Consider the following 20,884-nt stretch of genomic DNA (forward strand, 5'->3'; position numbering starts at 1 on the left):
GAGCGATTTTTCAGTATAGTGTGCAGTTTCCGTATTGGCCTGGTCACAATTTAAATTCAGTATCTTTAAAGAATCTGTTAAGCTGATTATGCCACTGTTCAACATATAGGACAGAAATAAAGTATTTTTTAATATTACGATTGTTGGTTGATGTAGCATTTTTGTATCCTATCTCTAGCTTGTACCCTAATTCGGTTTATTGTAGCAAAGGGATAACCCCTGTTTAACAATCTGCTGGTTAATATTTGTATTTCTGAGCCCAAAGCAGATTCTGTCTTTCCATATTTATAGTTCCATTTTTTTTAATTGTGTTCAATTGATTTTTAATTATTTTTTATTTTTTACTGTAATGTAACATTTTTGATTTATTTTTTTGTTTTAATTGCTGGAGAGTATCATACGGAAAAATTCTACGTATTATATTGAGATAAACTTCTCCTATTATTCTACAAATATTGATATCAACGTAGAACATATTGAGCATTACAGCTCTGGTTCATACTATCAAATTCTTACAATGTGTATGCCATGTCCAAAAATTTCATTACTTAATACATGTAACCCCCCCCCCCACACATGTTCCTACTATTGAATACACCATGAATTGGCAAAGTAATAGAGCAAGCTTATCTGTGAAAATAATTAAACCTCCCAAATACTTACTAGTTCATTTCACAAATATATGAGGTCTCAGTTCTAATCTCAACGATGTCCATTTCCACTTGCAGTTTGCTATACTCCATGTACTTTTTCTGATAGAATCTCAGTTATCGGTTGATTCAACCACTGCTCATCTCAGTTGCCTAAATTATACACTGTATTATTCCATTCGCCTCAAAGGGGGTATTTGTGCATATGTCCGTTCCGATATTCCCTGTCAGAGCTTGGTAATTTGGAATCTCCTCTTTTCGATCTTCTCTGGCTTAAAATCTTTCTACTTCATTCTGTCAAATTCATCTGTAGTCTCTACTGTTCTCCCAACTCCACTAATCACTTGGAGCTCTTTGACTTCCTCTCTTTGCAACTTGACTTTTTCCAGTCCAACTTTCCTAACAGTGAGGTAATTTTCCTTGGTGATTTTAATGTTCTCCAGCTGGCTTCTATTCTCTAGTCACAAAGACCCAGCTGGTCGAGATGCTGAGACTTTTGCAATTACTAATGGCCTTACACAGATTGTTCCCTTACCTACAAGAATACCGGACAATCCTAACCATACAGCCAACACGCTTGATCTTTTTCTCACAAACAACCCTTCTAAGTACATAGTCAAAGTGAGTGGTTCTTTTATGCACCTCAGATTACAACTTGGTGATTTTCTCTTCTCCAATGGAACCTTTATCTCATGTTGTTTGGCATTACAAGAATACAAAATGAGATGAGATGACCTGTGAGATTGAGCCGCCTCCGTAGCCAGGTGGGAAGGAGCAGCAGTGCGTAGCACACTCTTCTTGATTAGACCGGGGTTCGAGCCCGTCACCACCAAATACGGAGGATGCGGAAAGGTCAGGGAATGACCATCACATATTCCCGGAGCAATATGGCCTTAGTTTCTAATGCTCCTAAAAACCAAATAACAAACAAACAAACCTGTGAGATTTCTTTTCTTCTTTTCCTTGGTTGGATTACTGTTTCAAAACTTCTGATGTCAACATTTCCTCAGATCGTTTCAGTAAAATTATTCTTGTAGGAATAGAATCCTTTATTCCACACTCCAGTTTAAAATCTCATCCTTTATCTAAACCTTGGTTTTCCAAAAAATGTGCTAAGGCTGTTCAAGAGAAGAATGTTGCATATTGTAATTGGCTTGTTTCGAATTCTTCAGTTTCATTTTCTTCCTACACCAAAGCTCACAACAATTAATCAGTCCATTAATTATTCCAAACTATATTTTGAACAAGCTAAGAGTAGAAAACTTGCTTCTAGCTGAAATGGCAGCCGAGAATTCTGCTCTCTTGCCAAAGTTATTGGCTGCAGCTTTTACCCATCTCTGGTTCCACCTTTGTCAAAACTAGATGGTTCTATTGTCACTTTAGCCAAGATCAAAGCTGACCTGCTAGCATCCCATTTTTCTTCCAACTCATGTGTTGATGATCTTGGTAAAACACCTCCCACCATACCCAACACTCTCCATTCAGTGTCTCCTGTGGTCTTCCATCAAAAGGATGTCAGAAGGATTTTGATGAATCTTGATTCTAAGTAAGCTCCAGGTCCTGATGGTATTTCTCCACTTGTTCTCAAAACCTGTGCTCTTGAACTTACTCCTGTTCTTTGCCGCCTTTTTTCACTTTCTTATTACAAAGTTGTTTTTCCTTTTGCTTGGAAATTTGCTCATATCCAGCCAGTTCCTAAAAAGGGTGACAAATCCCTCCCATACAATTATCATCCCATTGCAGTTACTTCTACTCTTTCTAAAGTAATGGAGAAATCAATTAACTGACAACTCTTAAACTACCTAGAAACCCTCTGTCTCATCAATGATCGCCAAGTATGGATTCTGTCACTGTTCATCCATTGGTGATATTCTGGCTTATGTTATCCATTTATGGACAAATTCAATGGAAAAGTTTGGTGAAACACAAGCAGTTGCTCTTGACATCTCAAAGGCTTTGGTCGTGTTTGGCCTAAAGGTCTTCTAAACAAGCTTCCATCTTATGGTTTGCCAACTGTTTTTTATAATTGGTTATCCAGTTTTCTCTCTGACTGTTCACAGGCACCTCCGTAGCCAGGTGGGAAGGAGCAGCAGTGCGTAGCCCACGCTTTTGATTAGACCGGAGTTCGAGCCTGTCACCACCAAATACGGAGGATGCGGAAAGGTCAGGGAATGACCACCGCATATTCCCTGAGCGATATGGCCTTAGTTGCTAATGCTCCTAAAAACCAAATAACAACAACAACAACAACTGACTGTTCACTGAGGGTGCTGGTAGATCGCTGTCTGTTTTCTAACTCTTTTCCTTTTGTATATTAATGGTCCCTCTTCCATTGACCAGAAATCCTATCCATAGTTTTTTCGATGATAGCACATTGCATTAAACCTTCCAGTTTGAGAAAGCTTGCTCTGCTCAGTCAGCTACAACTTCTGGAATAACCGCTACGAATTTCTGAAATGCTGATCTCCAGTGATGCAAAGGCAAATTAGTTGATTTCAATCCTTCTAAAACTGAATCCTGTCTTATATCTTCCAAAAAGGATTCTTCTGCTCCTTTGCTTATCTTTGGTGACACTCTGATTTCTAGGCAAGTTGATATATCTCCTTTGGGGAATTACCCTGACTTCTAATTTTTATTGGCACAAAGCACATTACAAATATTGCTTCCTCTGCATTTAAAAAACTTGGTTTTCTCTTTTGCTCTCAGCGTTACTTTTCTTCCAAACAGCTGTTCACTGTAGAAATTGCAAATCTTCCCTACCATGGAATATTGTTTCCACATCTGGAGCGATGCCCCCCAAACCCTCTCTCAGGCTTCTTGATTTCATACAGAAGAGGGCAGTTAGGTTCATTAATGACTCATCTCTAACCGAGTCTCTCCACTCTCAGTCTCATAGATGTACTGTTTCTGCTGCATGCATTTTCCACAGATACTTCCATGGGTACTGTTCTTCTGAATTGGCTTCTATAAATCCCGCTCTCTCTTTCAAAACAGTCCGAACACGTGCCTCCACCAGCTGACATTCATTTACTGTCCAACTTCAAACTCACAGAACCAACTTTTCATCTTCCTCGTTTATTCATTCAACTGCTGTTTCCTTGCAATTTTGGAATGTCCACCCATGTAAACTGGATGCATTTCCTTAGATTTTATGTTTTTCTTAACTAGCAGCATAATCCCTCCTCCCTTCCTATACCCAAATGTCCAATTCAGTTTTCCTTATATTTGTGTGACACCATGTCTCTGATATCCCAACAATATCTACCTTTGAGGTTTTGACCAGCACTTCAAATTCATTAAATTTATTTAATAAACTCCTAGCATTGGGGTACACATAAGTATACATGTATTTTCTTGTACTGCTATGACTCCCAGCATTCCATGAAATCCCCAGCAACTTGTTTTTCTGTCTGCTGTTCATTCCAATAGAAGCAGTGCAAGAATCACTTTCACCTCTGCCTACACCTGCTATTAATCTATCAGTCCATGTACCCCCCCCCCCAGGCACCTCTGTAGCCAGGTGGACAGGAGCAGCAGTGCGTAGCACACGCTTCTTGATCAGATTGGGATTCGAGCATGTGACCACCAAATATGGAGGATGTGGAAAGGTCAGGAAATGACCACTGCATATCCCCGGAGCAATATGGTCTTAGTTGCTAATGCTCCTAAAAACCAAATAACAACAACATGAACCCCCCCCCCCAAGCTAGCAATTTTCTGACTCACCTAAGACTGCCTCAATAGCATCAACAAATATTCTTGCACCACTTCTATTTAAGTGTATTCCATCCCTGTAGAAGTAGTCTCACCTGTTAACTGTTCACAGTGTTGATACTGTGATATAGTAACAAATGAACTGGATGCCAAAAATAATTTTGACATCATACTTGTGTTTAAGAAAAGCATTTCATATTGGAGATGATGAGTTTCATTTTGAAACATACAGTGTGTATAGGGAGAACAAAAAGGGAGGGAGGGGAGTTATGCTTCTGATAAAAAGTTGCTGAAATGCAGTAAGGTTATAAGCTGATTTAGTGCAGTTTCAGGAGAGCAGTGTGCTATGATATACCAAATGGTCATGACTAAGGTATAGACCACATGATAGTGATGGGTATGACAAGAGTTTTTGTATGCTTTGTTATGGAATTTCAGTTTACCACTTATTGATTGGAAATCATAGACTGGCAACTTGACATATGTAGTAAATTTTCTGACTCAGCTTGATGATTGTTATTTCTGTCACCATGTCATTTCTAGTGATCTGAATAATATTACAAATATGACATTACAGGAACTATTAGCATGAGTGATAATATTATTCTAAAGTTGACAATGGCAAAAGAGATTTCAGTAGTCAACAGTAAGGGTTAAAGTTTTGATTTAAAGAAAGGAGAATATTGTGGACTGAGAATGTTCATGGACTCAGTCAGTTGGGTTGAAATATATGTATGAACTGTGAGGTACTTTCAAGACATGCACCATTGAGCCCATGGATTCGTTTCATTAACTAAGTAGTACACGAGTGGAATAAAAAGGATTTTGCAAGACTGATAGGGAGTAAAAGGTAGCATGGGACAATTACAGAGTGATGACAGCTCAGATTTGTACAATTATAATTTGATTTTTAACAATACCATATACTTGTTAGGCAAGCAAAATCTGAGTATGATAAAGCATTGGCCAAGAAAGCTAAGAATGGTGACAGTTTTATTTATACATAAATATTAAGTGGAAAAGAGTAAGCTATATAGAGCATTATGCTTAATGTGCCCTGTCTTTATGAATGACTATTTATCTTGTATTTGTCTTTAAGTTTATAAAGATCCATTTCTAATTTGAAATTAGTTATAATAAATAGTGAAAATAAGTTGTACAAAATGTCATTAAACCTAATAATATTGCATAATCTGGTTCATTATTATTCTGTTTCAGTGGGTTTTGCATACTTCGCAGAATATTGATACTCTGACATAGTAACAAATGAACTGGATGCAAAAAATAATTTTGATATTGTGTACTTGGATTTCAGAAAAGCTTTTCATATTGTTGAACATAAAAGACTGCTGTACAAATTAGAGCAGTGTGGAAAGTTACTGTTATGGATAAATGGATTGTTGGTGGGAGAAGACAGAGAGTAGTTATTATCGAGCACTACTGTTTGTGGACTAATGTTAACAGGGTTCCACAGCATTCAAACCGCACTGTGTTTTGAAGGCATATGAGGTTTGATGTCAGTTTGTAGATGATACAAAGGTTGGCAGGGTGGTTAATGACAGTAATCAGGGTATGCTACTGCACAAGATCTAGACAGATTATGTAGATGGGCTAAGAAGTGGCAAGTTTGACATAGACAAACATGTGGCACCACACTCAAGGTAGTAGAGAATGAAAAAGACCTGAAGATAATTGTGCAGTCAGATATGAAGTTCTCTGAGCAGTGTACACTGAACAACTCATAGGGTTTTGTCAGTTATATACAGGAATTTTGCCAGCAGGGGATGAAGTGATTATCCCATTTTATAAGGCAATGGCTAGGCCACATCTTGAATACTGCATACAGGTCTGGAAGCTCATTTTGGGAATGGATCATATGGATTTGTTGGAATGGGTATAGAGAAGAGCAGTGAGATTAGTGATGGGAAACCAAATGGTGCTCTTACCAGGAAAGGCTTTAATTCTGCAAACTTCAGTGCCTAGAGACAAGTCGTGTGCAAGGAGATCTGATTAAAAAAAGTGTTTAATGTGTTTAAGGCTTTGAATGGATTAAATAAGTTTAGTGTTGATGAAATCCTTGATACTCAGGCTGTACACATGAAACACTTAAATTCAATTTGTGGAAGGATGGTTGCAGGATTGATATGTGGAAATTTGCCTTTGGGTAGTTGATAATTGGTACATACTTCCTTCTAGTGTTTTTTAAGTGGGTAATTTTAATAAATTCAAGGTGGAAGTAGACTAACTATTAGAAGGTATGTATAGTTGATATTGTTTTTTTTGCTGCTGTTGTAGCTTGCTTTCTTGCATCAATGCCACTACTAATTCTAATACAAACTTAATTCATATTTACTATTACAGTACATTATTTAAAATATTGACTTGTGATAGTTATCCCTGCCTCATAACTGTGCTTTTGTGTAAATGTTTTTCAATATATTATAAAATAACCCATGTGATTATAAGCTTTTTTCCCCCCCTTTCTTTTCTTTTATTTTGTTCTCTCCCCACCATAACAGAATTTGATCAGGGTCATAATACTAATAAACTGAAAAATAGTATAACCCAGTAATGGTCATTTTAAAGGATACCCTTTAAAAGTGTGGAAATTTGAAAGAATGTAGTGACTGCCTCTACTGAACTTTAAAAATTGCTAACAATTATAATGCTGTGTTTTAATGTACAGTAGAATGTCAGTTATCTGGAATAATTTGAAAGGCTGAGCTTTCTTTCTTTTTTTTTAGTACAGTAAGTGGCGGTTATAGTGATCATGTATGCAAATTAAATTTTGATTCTAATAAGCAAAATATTGAGTTTACTACCCGTTTATAACAGATTGTAGAACCCAATAAACCAAAAACTGTTTTTATTGTTTTGTGGTTGTGCTCTCCAGAATTCTATGTGACCTTCAGAAATGTGCTGTAGAGAAATATCACAGAAACCACTGGGTTTTCTCGGAAACCACAAGTGAATTTCAGATTAGTTTAGCTCTAGATTCGGTAAGAATAATATCGGCCCGAAACTGTGTGATTTTTTATTTTTCTTAATGTTTTACAGTAAAACGTAAACAAAATGAAAATGCTTAGTTTTAACATTGCAACAAAAAAAAAGGAAATTATTATAATAGAATTAGAAAAGGTGAAATTTTAGGAAATCTCTCCAAAGAGTTTAATGTGGAGACCAACAATTTATGACATCAAGAAAAAAACTAATGCTATAACAGAATTTGTGTTAATTATGGATAGTGAAGGAGGATCTAGCAGGGAAAAGACGATGTTGAAACCTGAAAATGCCACTTTAGAGAGTGCACTTTATTTGTGGTTTCTTCAGAAGTGAAGTTTAGGTGAACCAGTCTCTGGCTCCATGTTGTGTGAAAAAGCATTGGATTTTAATCGAAAATAAAAGGTAATGAAGATTTTAAGGCAAGAACAGATTGGCTGAAAAACCTTCGAGAAACTTTCTGTAGATGAATTGGCAGCGGTTTCCTTGTAAGTTGCTTCAGTTATAGCAAATTATGATAAAGAAAACGTTTATAATGTTGATGAGACTGGCTTATTATGGAAAGCTTTACCGAGAAAAACCTAGCCACTAAAAGAGAAAAGCCTGCACCAGGTTTTAAAATGAGAAAATAGCGTGCTCGTTATTGGTAAATCCATAAACGGAGAGCATTTAAAAATCTTTTTAATTTTCCTGTTTTGTATAAAAATCATAGAAATGCCTGAATGGACGTTTCTGTTTTCCAAGATTGGTTTATAATTTTTTTTTATTTAATTAATCTTAACTATTTAATTTAATCATAAGGTAAGATTAAATTTATTTAATCTTACCGTATGTTCAATTATCCAGAAAATTTGGCTATCCGGAAGAGGTCTGACATTAATTATTCTGGATAACTGACGCTCTACTGTAGTTATTTATTTTACTTTTTATTATAAGTTCTGTCAAAAAGCCAGCTGCTTATTTATTAAAATTAATTTTTTTTTAGGAATGACTTCAGTACTGGAGCTTATGCAACAGGGTTATCCATCACGTGCCCAATTTTCTGGTTTATATTCAATGTATAAGAAGTACCTTCCTCCAGAATTAGCACGCTTAGACCCACGACTTTTCTGCAAGGTATATCTTCTCTTTTATTGCTTCTTAAGAATGAATTCATGGTTTTTCAGAAATTATGTATTTAATCCTTCTTAATTATTACTAAATTTTAGTTTTACATATTAGAAATATACACATGCCTGATTCAAAATGTGTGTTGCAATATGTCACTATTTTTTATGTTTTCATTTAAGCAAGCCATTACACTAATTGCCCCTGGTGCCCCTTCATATGCGACTAGAGCTCATCTGCTTTTAATAACATAACCAATCACATCAGTAGTTTTATTAAACAAAAGCAGAGGCCCTACATCTTTGGGTCAACTTTAACATAAAGCAAAAATGAAAGAGATATAATTAGAAGAGCAGCCTTTAGCCTCATAGCAGGGGTAGGGCATCACACTCCGACCATGAGGAGGTAGATCACTACTATCTAAGCTCTTTATGTAACAATATCTACTTACATAAGTATTTTTATACAGGTATAAAAACTCCTATTAAGTTCTACAAATGTTACTATTTATTTGCAGTCACTGTCTCAGATATCCATCTAAATTGGATACAGTAAAATGGAAAAACAGATAAGATTGTAAAACCTCTACTCCTTTCATATGCCACCTTAAACACCACACAAGAAATCATATAATGAGATTTTCATAACTTCACAGATGAAGAGTTGCAGCTAGAATTGAATGAATAAGGAGTTATTTGCACAAAATTAATGATCAAATAAATTAGGCCTCTTGTTCCAATTTATTACCTTCTATTTACCTTCTTTTTACACATTGCTGATATCAATGAAAGTATGTTACTGAAACTCATAGCAGGCTATATTGTGCCCAACCCACTACAAGACTACAAATGCAAGAAATGGGGACACTCCACACATTATTTGCAGAGGGGCTGCTGCTTGTCACATGAACAACACAGTCCAAGAGAATGTGTACAGTGCAATGTAAAAATGAGAAGATGCAAAGAGACAAGAGCTGCATTCCTAGAAAAAGGAAGGAAGCTAATATATGCATCAACTAGTATTGAACATAACTGGTATAGAAACAAAAACTTTTTGCACAACTCGTATAGAAACAGAAATCTACAGCTGCTCATTGTCAACCATAAAGCTGTTACTATTAACTGACATAAATGGGGAAAATAACAGCAAATAGCCCACTTACAATAACCACTTACCAACCACTGTCCCTGCCACACGCATGCACGCGCGTGCATCAGTTTTAATTTGCGCGCGCCCGCAAATTAAAAGCAGCTAGGTTTTGATTATGGGTATATAAGATTAGTCTCACCAGAATGACTCAGTACTGGAACTCTGTATAGAAGAGGAAACAGATTCAGGAAAACAATATAACTGTAGTCATCTTTGTATCTGCCTCCTAGTCAAGTTATTGCATACAATGAATTAGAAAATCTTATAATGCAACCACTTCAACCAGAGCAAGTAGGCTGCATTCATCATCACAATCCCCACATCATCCATTATAGGGAGATCCCAATTTATATAAAAAGGGACAGCATATACAAGGTGCCACCCAAAAGTTCCTGAAATGTATTTATAAAATAAATTAGGCTCGCCCTGGGTCTTATTCACCACCGTCACCTTCAAAGTAGTCCCCTTGAGAGCGTAAATATCGATCCCAGTACTTCTCCCATGATTTGAATGCATCCTGAAAGTTGTCCTTCATCATAGTGTTCAGCACCGCCTGCGATTCGTTTTGGATATCCTCTGTGCTGTCAAATCTTCGACCTTTCAGCTTAATTTTCATTCTTGGGAAGAGGAAGAAGTCACAGGGGGTTTAGTCTGGTGAATAAGGGGTGGGGAATGACTGTCATGTTGTTGGATGCCAAAAATTGCACCACAGTGAGAGATGTGTGGGCCAGCACGTTGTCATGATGAAGGACCCAGTTCTTTGTGCATCACTTCTCTGGATGTTTCTTCCTGATGGCTTCCCTTAACTGCCTGAGGACACCGCAGTAGAACTATGCGTTGGCATTCTGGCCGGGAGGGACGAATTCCTTATGGATAATCCTGTCAGTGTCCAGAAAAAAAAAATCACCATGGGCTTCACATTGCTCCTCATTTATCGGGCTTTTTTTGTTTGGAGCAAAGATGGGCTCTTCCACTGGGATGATTGCCGCTTGGTTTCTGGGTCATACCCATATACCCAACTCTCGTCACCGGTGATGACCATAGAAAGGAAGTTTTGATCACTCCTGGCCCTTTCTTGTAGATCTCTGCTAACTTCCATGTGATGCTGCTTTTGGTCTACAATCAGTAACCAAGGCACGAACTTGGTCGCAACCCTTCTCATGTTCAACTTGTCTGACAGATACGCTCACATGTTCTGTACGATAGTCATACAATGCCACAAATGTTGTGGATGGTCTGGCTGCAGTCTTCACAGATTGCCACCTCAACTTTTGCGACATTATCTGGGATGGTGCTCAATGATGGATGTCCAGAGCGATTGTCGTCATCACCCATCATTCGACCGTTTTTAAAACAGTTAAACCAGTAGTAAGCCTGTGTCTGGCCTAAAGCATTGTCACCAAAAGCTTGTTTCAACTTTATAGGTTTATGGGTATCTCCTGCTGTATCGTTAAGAAGGAAACAAAACTTGATGCAAGCATGTTGCTCTCTCACAACAGCCATTGCAACAATTGCAAACTATGCAAAACACACTGCCAAAGAACTGCACATAAATATTCGATGACTCTATTCAGCCTGATGCCACGCGGCACACTGATTCACAAAGAATGCATGCAGAGTTACCTAGCGCCACAAGTCTGTACTAGAAGTATAGCAGACTCTCAATTAACCGGGACACCTCAAGACTCCAAATTAAAAAAAAAAAAAAAAATCGACCAGAAATCAAAAAATTCAAGTAATAACTAGAATAGATATAAACAGATATTTTGCAAGTCGTAAATAAGCAACAAGCGGTATTATAAGTCGTCATTGGGAGATTAGTGTATCTATTACCTTGTAATCCCTGCTGTCTTCACACCAGCTGCTCAAAAAAAGAGACCAAATGTTTAGTTTGTTTTAGTGCGTTGCGTCGATTGTTGTGTTCTGTTGCAGCGCAAAAGGACAAATTTTGTTTCGTTATTTATGTCAGGGATGTCAGAATATTTTTTATGGTAAATTTTTTTTTTTTTTTTTTGGTTTAGAAATCGCAAAAATGATGGGTAAATGCAAAAGAGTTGCATTTTCAGTTAAAGAAAAACTTGAAATTATTCAAAAGTGTGAAAACGGCGCATCTGTTAAATCTCTAAGGAACCATTATAACATTGGTGACCAAACCATACGCAACGTCGTAAAAAATAAAGGGAAGCTATTAGATTTAAAATCGACATGGTAAAAAAAATATAGGAAAGCTATTAGACTTTTTTTAACTATTATATTTAGGCCACCCGAATAATTAAATTCATCTGCCGTTCTGTGTCTTATGTCTGTTAATTGCGTGTGTTCTATGGTCTGTCTGTTTGCTGGACGAAAAACCTCAGTTTCTTGGAGGAAAAACCTTGCTATCTACACCTGAGACCGACTAAGGCCACGGAGTGAAAAAAGCCCAGTAAAGTTCCTCGCGTCATCGACGGGATTCAAAGCCAGGCCTTTTCCACCCGGTGTGGGGAGGACGGTGACGATACCACTGTGCTACCCGTGCAGACAGATATTAGACTTAAAATAGACATCACAAAAAATAAACGGAAGCATCGTATTGGACATGTGAGTAGTGCGTGGTAAGTTTTTTCGTTTTTTATCTATCGCCATATTTTTTACGTAGGTTGCTGAACATTTTTCGATACAGTAAGTCCCCGACTTACGCATCTATGGTTTTACATAAATTTTTTTTCACTCAATTTTTTTTTTAGGATTGTAAAATTTAAAACAAACAAAAATAATAAATAAATAAAATAAGTAATCAAAAACAACGATCACGGCACACACAAATTGCACAAGTGAGATACAGAGTAACAAGCAAAAAAATAGGAAAGAAGAGAAGATTCTTACAATTTATTTATGGTTTTGTTTTTTTATATATGACTGAAGATTTCAGTGAAGGGGGCACATTTCACCATAATAATAACATAAAACCCACGCAATTCCAGCTATCAGTATTATTGGAAATGCAATAAGATTGAGTTTACTACCCGTTTATAATTAGATGCACGAACAGAAAAGCCCAGTAACTCAGAAGGTGCAAATAGTTTAATGGCAGTGACCTCCAGAAATGTGCTTTGGTAAAATGTGAGTTCGTGTGAGGTGATAATAATGTGTCCCCCCCTCCCCCCGCCCTAACCCTTTGAAGTTCTTTTTTAGAAAATTTCATTTTGACCGTTATCAGTCAAAATGAAATTTTCTAAAGTACTAGTAAGTCTACCATGAAAAGGAAAGCGATCGATTTGGATCAGAAAATTAAACTAATAAGAATGTATGAAAATGGCCAAACATTAACAAGTATCGTGCGGAATTCAGATATTGTCAATAATAATATAGTAGCAATATGTTATTAGTCATAACTCAGGAATGACTAATGACTAATATGTTATTAGTCATTCCTGAGTTACGTAAAACTCGACGAAGTAAGAAGTCCTGGAACTTATGTCGGGCACTTGTATTTTTGGATTAACCAGGAAATCGATTATCCAGGATTTGTTTTTTACCATCTATCCCGGAAAATCAAGAGTCTACTGTAGTTCCCATGCAACATTCAAATTTCAGGAACATTTGGGTAACACATCGTACATAAAATTTTAGTCTAATTTTTAACCTTATAGTACTGAACTGTGGACTGCATGCATATGTATGCCAACTGATTAATCTTGGCCATTGACCTTTCTTTCTTTTTTTTTTATTTCCTCCACCAATTAGTATGCCATCATTTTAAGTACACAATAATTTTCTTTTATCTATTTCACTGGTCATACAACATAATCCATTGAATGGAAATTGTTAACACATGGGCTGTCAAATGGAAATTTGAACATTCACATTGATAAAAATATCAAATATTAGACACTTTGAATTAAAGGTATGCTCTGCATGCTCTCACAGACTTGGCAGCAAACTACTACTACTCATCTTCTATTACACGCAGTGCTCTTGCAGTCCCAAAAGATACACAAATATTCCAACACACCCAAAACCATAATAGAACAAGGAATATAATTATAAAAGAAGCAAAGAATAAAGCACAAAGTTATTTCCAAAAATATTCCACAGTGACAAGGCCTCATACAATTTTAAGGAGCTGGGCCAACAGAAAAACTGTGAAGTAAAACAGAAGTTTGGATTTTCTTTCCTTCACAACCAAATCTCTCTGTTGACAATGAGTGACCATGATGCCACAGCTTCTCAAGAAATTGTAAAGGTTTATGGTTTATCTTTTGAAAAAATCTCCATCACACACACACACACACACACACACACACACACACACACACACACACACACACACACACACACACACACACACACCTACCTCTCTAAATGAATTGTGTGGAGGGAAAACTAAGACATAACAATTGACAAACAATATGAAGCAGCCCAGCGAAATCCCAGATGACCAAGTTGGACCGTGGGTACTTCTGCTGGGATTCCTGCCATTATAGCTCTGTTTGGATTATAGGTTCTAGACCATTATCACTAGAATCAGGCATGTTTTCCAATTAACATGACCTATGGACTTCTTGGAAACAGGTAGCCTGGTGGTTGAGGAGCACAGTTTTAATATATCACTTCAGACGATGCTTTGGCCAAGACAGGTCAAGAATTTTCATGTGTATGGAATATACCAAGATAACTGGCAACCAACTTGTGTACACAGTGCCTGCTGGTTCATGAGTGCGTATGTCCTCATAGGTGTTCTTGGTGGGCAGAGAGCTTTACAGGTACTGAAGTTTTCTTTTTACTGAAATGAGTAATTTAAATTTTGCTCTGTCTGAATCCTATGAGATCCCAACCTGGTAAAATTGATGACACACAATAAAAAATACATTCGTAAAACAGCCAAGAACAGATAGTTACATAACTGTAACGCCACTCTTACTTATCATACATTCCTCTAGAATGGCTATTGGGACAATGTCATCTTTTTTTTTTTTTTTTTTTTTCCAGAAGAAATTAGAAAGGTTGGTAGGATCTTCCAAGTTCAGCCAAACAGTTACTTTCCAGAAATATCCTTGTGTAAACTTGTCCCTTAAGCATTCAGAACAAGCAGCCATAGCTAAGTGGTCAAATACTAGGATTCAAAAGTAGATTCATGCACACTTTGAGCTGTGGTGAGACTCTCTCTCTCTCTCTCTCTCTCTCTCTCTCTCTCTCTCTCTCTCTCTCTCTCTCTCTCTCTCTCTCTCTCTCTCTCTTATTAACTCCTTAACCTTCTGTGAGGTCATCATGGAGAGTAAGCAGAAAATTTATTTATTTAACTGTTGGATACCTCAGGTTGATGGGTGTGGATATGTATATATAATGAAAACTTCCCATAAAACACTTACACTTTCACATCAAATTATAATATAATGGCATCATGTTTCTGAGGAGATATGTACTGAGTTAAGAGATCAGAGAATAACAGCTATGAAACTCATATCATTATGATGTGATACCCATCAGAACACCTTTCATACTTTTGACATGTCATGGCTCCTCCATTAAAGCAGGCTCCTTAAACTGACCAGTCCATACCTACATTCCAAACCATTAAGATATTTCAAGTGCTAGAAATAAGATCACTCAAAAAAAAAAAAGGCATGCTATGGGGCATTTTCTTGTACTTCATGTAATTCTAAGGACCACAAGAGCAAAACCCAAAAATCTTAATTGTGGTGGAGAACATCCTGCAATTCTTATACATATTTAGGGTGGAAACCGGAAAAGGTAATTGAGAAATTTAAACAGAGTTAAATATGTCATACCAAGAAGTCAAGAAGCTAGTACAATTACTGAATATTTCCAACTAACCCCTTATGATCATATTATAAGGATGTGTTCTACTGGAACACAAACAGAGAGAACAAACATATTCATGGGTAAAAGGAAGGGAAGGGTTTTTGCTTTCGCAAAGGGGACTATAGTGGTCTCAGACAGTTTTAAATTATAAACTGATGATGTTACCAACAGCAAATTCTAAGTGGAAAGTGAGCATTCAAGGAATTAATCATGGAAGCTACTCTGCTTTTCATATCAACTAAGAAATACTCTTTAAGGTATAGACCTAAATCAGGGGTGGGCAACTTTTTTCGTCAGTGGGACAAATGAAATTTTCGTATCACAATGCGGGCCGAATTAAATTTTCGCATCATGATTCGGGCCGGAATAGATTGAACGATTTAATAAAAAAAATCAGAACCTAAAAAATGTTATATTACTTGAATTACCAAATTATTAATGTATTTTTAAAAAAAATATCTGAATGTCCAATTATCATTGAAAATGCGGCATTCGGCATCAGTTTTTCTTTTTTTTTTAATTGGCTCATTTTATGGGCTATAAATTATATTAACTTAAAAATTGTAATAATTAGAAAAGGCATAAAACATAAAATATCTCGCACCAATATTATTTTTTTCAATAAGAAGTCAAACCCAAAGGAACTTCGTTCGATCGATGCTACAATAATAATTAGGAAATAACTCTTTGACGCTGCGTAGAATCACTTGGTTACTGTTGTACTGGCCGCGATTCCCAATTGAACCGAATTAAGCCGAACGTTTACAGCGAGCGTAGTCAGGTATGGATTTTCTATATTTATGCATTTACCGAGGGGGCCGGATTCAACATCGTCGCGGGCCGGATGTGGCCCACTGGCCGGCTGTTGCCCACCCCTGACCTAAATGAATGTTGGATGAACTAATGAGACTCTTTGCAGAGAAGAATAATGCATAGGATGCATATAAGTTATCAGGCGATACAGAAGCCTATGAAAGATATAAGCTAGTCTGTAATCAAGTCACAAAAGAGATTAGGCAAACGAAGGCAGATTATGAGAAATCTTTGGCAGAGGATGCAAAAAAAAAACAGCAAAGACTTCTTTACTTATGTAAATTCTTGAAGGAAGGAGGTGAATCAGATCAGTCCACTTCATATATTGAAGGTTCGACTGTTGAGGATCCTTTTCAGGTAGCTGACAAACTGACCGAGTGTTTTGCATCTACATTCATAAATGAGGAATTCTGTAGGAAAGTGGAGCCAGAAGTTTATTAAACTCTAACAGGGAGCTAAATGATTTTGTAATAACTGAGAAGAAAGTAGAGGAGAAATTTTTGAAGTTAAACATAAGAAAGGCACCTGGGTTGGATGGGATCTATCAAGTTATATTAATGGAAGCAGCGAAGGAAGTAAGCAAACCCTTAGCCATAATTATGAGAGCATCCTTGGATTCAGAGGAGGTCCCCACGGACTGGAGATTCATACAACTAATTACAGGTCTGTTGGTTTAATTTCTGTTTCAGGGAAAATAATGGAGTCTACTAACATTCGTTCAGACAGAGCATGAGTTTGTTAAGGAGAAGTCTGGTCTAACCAATTTGATTGGCTACTACGATGTGGTCAAAAAAGGAACTGGATGCAAAAAATTATTTAGATATCATATACTTGTATTTCAGGGAAGGTTTTAGTACTGGTGCAGATGGAAGACTGCTGTACAAATTGGTGTATGGCATTAAGGACATGTTGCTGCTATGGATAAAGGGATGGTTGAGAGGGAGAAGACAGAGTGCTAATCAGTGGACACTGCTCTTCATGAAATAATGATAGTAGTGGAGTTCCCCAAGGTTCGGTGTTGAGCCTATTGTTGCTTTTCTATATTTATTAATGATATTCATGAAGGAATATCAGCTTAATGTCCAAGTTTATAGATGATACGATGGTTTGCAGGGTTGGTAATGATAGTGCACTACTTCAACAGGATCAAGAAAAAAGTTGGGCAGATGGAATGAGAGGTGGCAACTGAAGTTTAACATTGAAAAATGCAAAGTACAGTAGGGCCCCATTCATATGGTGTGTTGTGTTCCAGACCCTTGCTGAAAGGCAAAAATCGCCAAAAAGTGGAACATAGCTTTTTTTTTCACTTGCAAATGCATATAAAAGCCTAATAACGTGTTTACTTTATCGTATGCTATAAACAGGATGAATCACCAACAGTAAAATAGCACCTGATGCCTTTCTGAGACTCTGCTGCTGAGCTCATCGTGCCGAGAAATGCTGAAAAAGCAAAACAAGTGCCGAACACAATAAACATGGCTATAATTAAAACCACCGTATTGGCAGAGTGCTGAAAAGTGCTGCCCTACTGTATATGAGATATGAAGTTTACTGAGCAGTGCAGACCAGCAGAGAGGCAGTTGCAATTAGCCTTAGAGTGGGATTTTTATTAACCATCTGCTGACATCTCCCAGAAAGAACTTGATGATCTTGCAATGCAGTTGCCTCCCCCTTTCTTACTTCTCGGAGATTTTAATGGCCATAACACCCTGTGGTGTAGTGCTAGCATCAAAGGAAGGGGACGAGTCATAGACCACATGCTCAATAACAATAATCTTTCCCTTCTAAATGTGGGAATAAACACCTTCCATGTGCCTACCCATACATTTTCTGCTATTGATCTTTCTATCTGCTCCTCTTGTCTTCTCCCTTCTCTCACTTGGGAACCAGAGGAGGACCCATATAGAAGTGATCACTTTGCTGTGATAATCTACTTACACAGTGGGAGATCATGTCTTCCTTTTAGGTTACCATGGCACAAGTTCGATCAGACTGACTGGAGTGCCTTTCAAGACCCAGTAAATTTTGACACCTCTGCAGTCAGTCAGGAGCCTATCAATGATGCAGTCACGTGCATAAAAGAAAGTATTGTCCATGCAGCTGCAACTACAATTCCAAAAATGTCCACCCAGTTTCTGGCTTTTCCCAAACCATGGTGGAATCCAGAATGCACAGCAGCAAAAAAGACTCACAGCAAAGCTTGGGGGATATTTTGACAATATCCTACCATTGCCAACCTGTTAACCTTTAAACATGCATGAGCCAAAGCACGCTACATCTGCCATCAGAGTCAATAGAAATCTTGGATCCATTTCACATCACCTATTACCCAGACAACCAGCGCTACGGTGGTCCGGGAAAATTCCGGGAAATGAAGGGAAAATACATAGCATATCCCTCATCGATCCTGGAATATAATGGATGTACTAATGCAGACTCTACGACAATAGTCAATACTCTTGGGGAAACATTTTCTAACATCTCTCCTAAACACTCTAGTTCATTTCACAAATATACGTGGTCTCAATTCTAATCTCAACGATGTGCATTTCCACTTGCAGTCTGCCGAACCCCATGTACTTTTTCTGTCAGAATCTCAGTTATCAGTTGATTCAACTACTGCTCATCTCAGTTGCCCAAATTATTCGCAGTATGATTCCTTTTGCCTCAAAGGGGGTACGTGTGCATATGTCCATTCCGATATTTCTTTGGTAATTTGGAATATTCTCTTTTCGATCTTCTGTGGCTTAAAATCTCTCTACCTCATTCTGTCAGATTCATCTGTTGTCTCTACCGTTCTCCCAACTCCAGAAATCACTTGGAGCTCTTTGACTTCCTCTCTTTGCAACTTGATTTTCTCCAGTCCAACTTTCCTAACAGTGAGGTAATTTTCCTTGGTGATATTAATGTTCACAACTCCAGCAAGCTTCCATTTTCTAGTCACACCAACACAGCTGGTCGAGATGCTAAAACCTTTGAAATTATAATGACTTGCACAGATTGTTCATTTACCTACAAGAATACTGGACAATCCTAATCATACAGCCAACACACTTGATCTTTTTCTCACAAACAACCCTTCTAAGTATACGGTCGAAGTGAGTGGTCCTTTAGGCACCTCAGACCACAACTTGGTGATTGTCTCTTCTCCAATGGAGCCTTTATCTCATGGCTATTCCCAACCTCGTATTGTTTGGCATTGCATGAATGCAAAATGGGATGACCTGCAAGATTTCTTTCCCTTGATCGGATCACTGTTTCAAAACTTCTGATGTCAATGTTTGCTCAGATCCTGTCAGTGAAATTATTCTTGCAGGAATGGAATCCTTAATTCCACGCTCCACTTTAAAATCTCGTCCTTTATCTAAACCTTGGTTTTCCAATAAATGTGCTAAAGCTGTTCAAGAAAAGAAAATTGCATATCGTAATTGGCTTGTTTCAAATTCTTCTGTTTCATTTTCTACCTACACCAAAACTCGTAACAATTGTAAAGCAGTTATTAATCAGTCCAAACTAGATTTTGAACAGGTGATGAGTAAAAAACCTGCTTCTTGCCCTAATAGTAGCCGAGCATTGTGGTCTCTTGCCAAAGCTATTGGCCGCAACTTTTGCCCATCTCTGCTCTCACCCCTGTCAAAACCAGTTGGTTCTGTTGTCACTTCAGCAAAGGATAAAGCTGACCTGCTAGCATCCCATTTTTCTTCCAACTCAAGTGTTAATGATCTTGGTAAAACACCTCTCACCATTCCCAACATGCTCTATTCAGTGTCTTGTGTGGTCTTCCGTCAGAAGGATTTTGACGAATCTTGATGCTAAGAAAGCCTCAGGTCCTGATGGTATTTCTCCACTTGTTCTCAAAATCTGTGCTCCTGAACTTACTCCTGTTCTTTGCCGCCTTTTTTAACTTTCTTATTCCTGAGGTATTTTTCCTTCTGCTTGGAAATTTGCTCATATCCAGCCAGTTCCTAAAAAGGGTGATAAATCCCTTCCATCCAATTATCATCCCCTTGCAGTTACTTCTACTCTTTCTAAAGTAATGGAGAATCAATTAACTGCCAACTCTAAAACTACCTAGAAACCTTCCGTCTGATCAAGGATCGCCAGTATGGATTCTGTCAATGTCGATCCACTTGTGATATTCTGGCTTATGTTACCCATTTATGGACAAATTCAATGGAAAAGTCTGCTGAAACACAAGCAGTTGTCTTGACATCTCAAAGGCTTTTGATCGTGTTTGGCATAAAGGTCTTCTAAACAAGCTTCCATCTTATGGTTTGTCAACTGTTTTTTGTAATTGGTTATCCAGTTTTCTCTCTATCTCTCTCTGATCACTCACTGAGAGTGATGGTAGCTGGCTCTGTGTCTTCCAACTTCTCCACTCCCCAGGTTCAGTTCTTTCCCCCACTCTTTTTCCTCTTGTATATTAATGACCTTCTTCCATTGACTGGAAATCCTATCCATAGGTTTCCCAATGATAGCACATTGCATTCCACTTTCCATTTTGAGAAACCTTGCCCTGCTCAATCAGCTTCAACTTCTCAAATACCTGCTACCAATTCCTTAAATGCCGATCTCCAGGTAATTCTCCAATGGGGCAAAAACAACTTAGTTGATTTCAATCCGACTAAAACTCAGTCTTATCTTAT

At 37.6% G+C, this 20,884-nt stretch overlaps 1 protein-coding gene across 2 annotated transcripts in view; it reads left to right on the plus strand.

Moving 5' to 3' along the window:
• jar (Myosin heavy chain 95F jaguar) overlaps positions 1-20,884 on the plus strand; it is a 633,758-nt gene that overhangs the window by 309,426 nt on the left and 303,448 nt on the right. For both annotated transcript variants that reach the window (XM_090379849.1, XM_090379848.1), the window contains exon 16: positions 8,350-8,480. In XM_090379849.1, the coding sequence (XP_090235975.1) occupies positions 8,350-8,480 (131 nt within the window). The remainder of the gene's footprint in view (positions 1-8,349; positions 8,481-20,884) is intronic.

The sequence above is a fragment of the Mastigoproctus giganteus genome, chromosome 8, assembly GCF_048544385.1.
Source record: "Mastigoproctus giganteus isolate SK-2022 chromosome 8, ASM4854438v1, whole genome shotgun sequence".
Taxonomy (NCBI): domain Eukaryota; kingdom Metazoa; phylum Arthropoda; class Arachnida; order Uropygi; family Thelyphonidae; genus Mastigoproctus; species Mastigoproctus giganteus.